The 5,731-nt window shown below is 35.2% G+C and overlaps 1 protein-coding gene across 1 annotated transcript; it reads left to right on the top strand.

Moving 5' to 3' along the window:
- Nucleotides 1–713: 713 nt before the first annotated feature.
- Nucleotides 714–5,490, top strand: LOC107781494 (calcium-dependent protein kinase 32). Its single transcript, XM_016602204.2, has 8 exons — nucleotides 714–1,933; nucleotides 2,237–2,360; nucleotides 2,440–2,583; nucleotides 3,470–3,622; nucleotides 3,732–3,847; nucleotides 4,007–4,174; nucleotides 4,665–4,895; nucleotides 5,009–5,490. The coding sequence occupies exons 1-8, from the start codon at nucleotides 1,436–1,438 to the stop codon at nucleotides 5,162–5,164; spliced, it is 1,590 nt and encodes a 529-aa protein (XP_016457690.1). The 5' UTR covers nucleotides 714–1,435; the 3' UTR covers nucleotides 5,165–5,490.
- Nucleotides 5,491–5,731: the final 241 nt, after the last annotated feature.

Genomic DNA, 5,731 nt, shown 5'->3' with positions numbered 1-5,731 from the left:
TATTATAACTTAATAAAAAATATACATGTATGTGGAAGTCTTTTTAAAATGCCATTCAAAATAGATGTAAAATAACAAAGATCTTAGATGCATTACGTATGCTTTCTAGAACCACGCTATACGATCGAAAGGATGAAGTCAATTCTTTCATAAAATCCAACTCCAATGACATTCTCAACTTTTAGGAATCTTCTGAAGATTCAAATGCACATAGCATATATTGTGTACTTCAATTCCTACTTTATTCTAGAAGTGGATATAGGACTTTTGCAAACTTCAAAATACAAAATTCCTACCATGCACATATGTTATATAAATTCACATACATATATTTGCATCATTTTTTGATTTGTCAAATGACTAATGTCACTGATAAATTAAAACATGTAAATCATGTTAAGGCTCAAGTTTCTCAGATGAATTAATTTTGAATTTCAACTTCCTAGTTATATATATTGTTAAATAATATTATGGACTTATTCGAACTCAGAAGTTTTGATTCAGATTATGCATACGTGCTAACAAATTTATTACATAAGTAAAAATACTATATTTCGAACCCACTTAGTTTTATTTTTCGAACTCAGAACTATAAGTTTAAATTTTTTATTCGTCTCTGACCAAAAGCAAAAAAAGATATAAAACCAAGGTTACTTTGGTAAAACAACCAAACCAATTAAACTATTTCTCCAAGAACCAGCCAAATAACTTTCACCAAGATCTTAAACTAATGTTCATTTGCTACAAAAGAGTAGTAGTAGTATTTTTCATAAACATAAAAGATAAAAAAGTGAATAGAAATTATGATTATTACTATGTGATTCTGATTTGGACAATTTTGTTATTTGTTAAAATCAAGAAGAGCCGAAATGAGTCAGTAAGTACAGAGCTACAGTTGAATAAGAGGTTGCCGCGAAATGGGGTTTTGACCTTTTGGGGGTTATTTTCACACGCTAAATTCCTCTTCTCATCCATAAATCACCCCCTCCTTCTTCCAAATTCTACAACTCCCTCTAAATTTTCACATTTTTTTGGGAAAATTCTACTTTTACTCCTTTCTGTTTCTTCTTTTGTGGTTTTCTTGAGGAATTGGACTTTGTTCTTTAGGAAATTAGAACTATCTCGGTGTTTCTTTGTGCCTTTACCTCAAAATTTAAAACCCCAACTGGGTGTTTTTAAGATCTCAGATTTTTCTGAGTTGGTTTTTGGAGTTGTTGAAAGATTCAAAGGGAACCCCACTTGCTGTTTTCTTGATATCTTTGTGTTACCTTTGTCAAAATTAAATTTTGATTGCTTTTTACTAGTGTTTTGGTCAAATTCTTTGACCCTTTTGGGTGGAGATAAGGAGGGTCAAAATTGGAGCTTTGTTCTTATTATTAGTTGCATAAAACTAAGATTTTGAGCCTCAAAAGTTGGGTTTTTGAAGGTATTTTTCATGGGAAATTGTTGTGCGGTACCTAGTACTACTGATATAGATGAGCAGAAAAGGGGAAAAAATAAACCAAATCCATTTTCTACGCATAATCATGGAAATGGTGGGTGCAAATCCTATGTGTTGGAAAATCCAACAGGTCATGATATTGAGACCACATATGAACTAGGACGTGAGCTTGGCAGAGGTGAATTTGGGGTTACATATTTATGTACTGAGAAATCTACAGGTGAATTTTATGCTTGTAAATCAATATCCAAGAAGAAGCTAAGGACTAGAATAGATATTGAGGATGTGAGGAGAGAGGTTGAGATTATGAAGAATTTGCCTCAGCATCCTAATATTGTTACCTTAAAGGATACTTATGAGGATGATATTGCAGTTCATTTAGTGATGGAGTTGTGTGAGGGTGGTGAGCTCTTTGATCGGATTGTCACGAGGGGGCATTATACTGAGAGGGCTGCAGCAGCTGTGACTCGCACTATTGTCGAAGTAATTCAGGTGACAATTCAATATTCTTGGTTTGTTTATGATATACTTTTGCTTCCTTTGCTGTTTAAATGTCAACTTTCTGTTAGTAACTGGTAGAGTTGGAGAACAAAAAAAGAGCTTAGTGAATGTTCGATGACAGTTAATTTTAACTGCTTAGCTTCTAGGTTCGGTCGCAGTTAACTTTAAGAATCTGCTAGCTTATTGAGCACATACTTTAACCAGTGATGCAAAGGTTGTATTGTTTTTGAATTGTTGCTCCGACTGATTATTTTTTCTGGAAAAATTTCATGATTCTCTTTGCTTTCGTAACAGATGTGCCATAAGCATGGTGTCATGCATCGGGATCTCAAACCTGAAAATTTCTTGTTCGGAAACAAGAAGGAAACAGCACCACTGAAGGCAATTGATTTTGGGCTCTCAGTATTCTTTAAGCCTGGTAAAACTCCTAATATTTTTATGTTACTCCTGGATTTGCATAGTTGAGCATTTTATTCACTGTTGCGCTGATTTTACAGGAGAGAGATTTAATGAGATTGTGGGAAGTCCCTATTACATGGCTCCTGAGGTGTTGAAGAGAAACTATGGTCCAGAAGTAGATGTATGGAGTGCTGGAGTCATTCTTTACATCTTGCTATGTGGTGTCCCACCCTTTTGGGCAGGTCGGTTTAGTTACATTGCCAAATGTTTCGTATTTCTCTAAGGCTATATTTCTCTAAGGGAATGGTGCATTCTTTCCTTTTTTTCTTTCCCTGTCGATATTTGATACTTGATATGCTATCACCATCACTAATTTCCTTTTCGGAGGGATTGAAGGGGTGTCACTACTCCTGGGTATTCCTAGCAAGAAGTGTAGAAACAGAGAACTCAGTTATCTGGTATCTTAGGTTCAGACACTATGTGTATTTTACATCCAGTGCCATAGTAACGTAGAAAATCTACTTAACCAGGCTTTTTAACTATCTAAACTTTTTTTCACGCATTCTCCCTCTGACTTGATTTTAGTGGAGGGGAAGTGATAGTTTTAGAGCACTACACTTGAGGAGCCGGCGTTTTAAAAGAGATTTGAATAACTTTATTTGAATGTAAAAGATGCAAAAATGCCTTTTCAATTTTGTGTACTACAGTCCTATTTTGTCACCTTTGTGCCAAGATACCTAGGTATTACTCATTTAGTTAATTGTTACTTGAGTTGCCCTTGTTATCTGATATATCCCAAATTAAATTACTTAGATTAGATGGTTGTCCAAACTAGCTTTCTTCTATATTACATTGTTCTTGAACGAAAAACATATGTTACTTCCCAAGACTATTTGAAAAGTTTTTCTGTACAAATTTGTTGTTGATCCAAATCATTTGGTCCTGCGCATAACTTAGATTGAACTTTTGTAATGTATTCCAAAGTAAAAGTTATCAAATGCCATGATAACAAAACAATCAAATGAAAGAGTATTGTTTATGTGCAGTAAGGTGCTTTATCAATTAAGTAACTATTTCCGGGTTTCCAGCGGTCATATGTATGTATTTTTTATCTGTTCCTCATTGCAGAAACTGAACAAGGAGTTGCTCAAGCGATCATTCGATCTGTTGTGGATTTTAGAAGAGATCCTTGGCCAAAGGTCTCTGATAATGCAAAGGACCTTGTGAAGAAGATGCTCAACCCTGACCCTAGCAAGAGGCTTACTGCTCAGGAAGTGCTAGGTAAACTATGCTCTAGAACAAAGCATACCAATTTAGAATTCATTATTCCATTTTTCAAAGTCCGTTGAAGTTGATTTACAACTCATTGCCGAATATATTTTCTTTGCAGATCATCCTTGGATACAAAATGCTAAAAGGGCGCCAAATGTTTCTCTCGGTGAAACAGTGAAAGCAAGGCTCAAGCAATTTTCTATGATGAACAAGCTTAAGAAAAGAGCTTTAAGGGTGCGCGATTCTGCTCCTAGCGAAACAAGATTATTGTTTCTCCGTCATTTTTTTTCTTCACTTCAAATATTTTTCTGAAATCAGGTGGCTAGTCTTGGATTGCATAGCTTGCAAATTTTCTACATTTTGTTTCTAAATTGTGCCTTTTCTACCTCACAGGTTATTGCTGAGCATTTGTCTGTGGAGGAGGTGGCTGGAATAAAGGAGGGATTCAAATTGATGGACATAGGAAACAAAGGGAAGATTGACATGAATGAGTTGAAAGTTGGATTGCAGAAGCTTGGACATCAAGTCCCAGATACTGACGTACAAATTCTAATGGATGCTGTAAGTGTTAATTTTTTCCAGAATCATTATTCTTTTTGACTTGAAATGTTTGCAGACGCTTAGCTAATATAATCCTGGCAAAATTTAAGTTACATACTTCTTCGATCTTGGTAGCTTTGACGGAATCACCTTTTCTCATGACCCTTGCTAGACATCTGGTCATACATAGTATTAACTAAAAGAACTTATTACTATATTAGAACGACAGCCATTGGCGTAGAAGCTTCCCAACGTATGTGGCGGTGTTTGACTGGGCACGGTGTTTAAGAAAGAAAGGAAAACTTGTGGTCTAGAACAAGCCATATATATTTGTGTGGCTATAATATCATCTCATTAAGGGTAAGATGGGAAATTTAAAGTTTTGTTTCCAAATAAAGATGATATTATTTTTGGGATGGGCTAAAAGGAAAGTATGAACACATAAATTGGGATAGAGACATCTTTTATTTTGCCAAATCAGAAGAAAAACTAAACAATTATACTTCAACAGGGCGATGTTGATAAAGATGGATATCTGGACTATGGGGAGTTTGTGGCAATCTCAGTCCACCTTAGGAAGATGGGCAATGATGAGCACTTGAAGAAGGCATTTGAATTTTTTGATAAGAACCAAACTGGGTATATAGAGATTGACGAGTTAAGGGAGGCATTATCTGACGAGATTGAAACCAACAGTGAAGAAGTTATTAGTGCAATTATGCAAGACGCGGACACGGACAAGGTCAGTTATACTTTTCAGACTCGTCTGACTTCTAAACCTTTTTTGGAGCAGGGAAAAATGACATGAAATCAAAATGCATGGTATTCATATGCTAGCGTTCTATTCTTTTGCAGGACGGACGCATAAGTTTTGATGAGTTTGCTGCAATGATGAAGGCTGGTACAGATTGGAGAAAGGCATCACGACAGTATTCACGAGAACGATATAATAGCCTCAGCTTGAAATTGATGAAAGATGGATCCTTACATGGGAATGATGATAGTAGATAGCTTGAGAAAAGAGTAAAATCCTTGGCTCGGGAGTATTATGAAATTTTAAACGTAAAAAGCTCATCTTTTGGCTTTTCAACATTCTTTTTACACTTTTTAACTTTGATTTTTCCCACCTTTTGTTGTTTGTCTGAGCCCCCCCCCCCCCCCATGGTAGGGGATCAATGGTCCCCAGTTTTTGCAATTATGTTGGTTTTTTCTTCTTTTGTTTGTTTGGAAGGTTGAAGAAATGTGTATGAAGTATAGGAAGGTGATTATTCTGGTTGTAAATAGTCTGTAATGTACACTTTCAATTATTCAGTCATGAAAAATCAGTTATTTGAGTATATCATTTTCCGTTTAAAATTTCAAGTGGTTTATGTCTTTCTTATTTTTTGTATTATTTCCTGAATTTCCTAAAGAAAATCTGAATATCGTTTCTCATCCCATTATATATTAGAGAAAACTGCCCAGTTTGGCCTTCAAAAATGCTATCAATATTAGCCAAGTCATAAAATGTACCAATATTAGTCCAATTGGCTACTTGTATGTATCTCCCTTAAAACTTTAGTCTAATTGGACCCCTTA

The sequence above is a fragment of the Nicotiana tabacum genome, chromosome 4, assembly GCF_000715075.1.
Source record: "Nicotiana tabacum cultivar K326 chromosome 4, ASM71507v2, whole genome shotgun sequence".
Classification (NCBI taxonomy): domain Eukaryota; kingdom Viridiplantae; phylum Streptophyta; class Magnoliopsida; order Solanales; family Solanaceae; genus Nicotiana; species Nicotiana tabacum.
This window is presented reverse-complemented; position numbering and strand designations above follow the sequence as displayed.

Excerpts from the sequence above, each read along its gene's own strand:
- LOC107781494 (XM_016602204.2), top strand. The coding sequence starts at position 1,436 with ATGGGAAATTGTTGTGCGGTACCTAGTACTACTGATATAGATGAGCAG. Across the intron at positions 1,934-2,236 it reads CTATTGTCGAAGTAATTCAG|ATGTGCCATAAGCATGGTGT; the intron begins GTGACAATTCAA and ends CTTTCGTAACAG. Across the intron at positions 2,361-2,439 it reads CTCAGTATTCTTTAAGCCTG|GAGAGAGATTTAATGAGATT; the intron begins GTAAAACTCCTA and ends CTGATTTTACAG.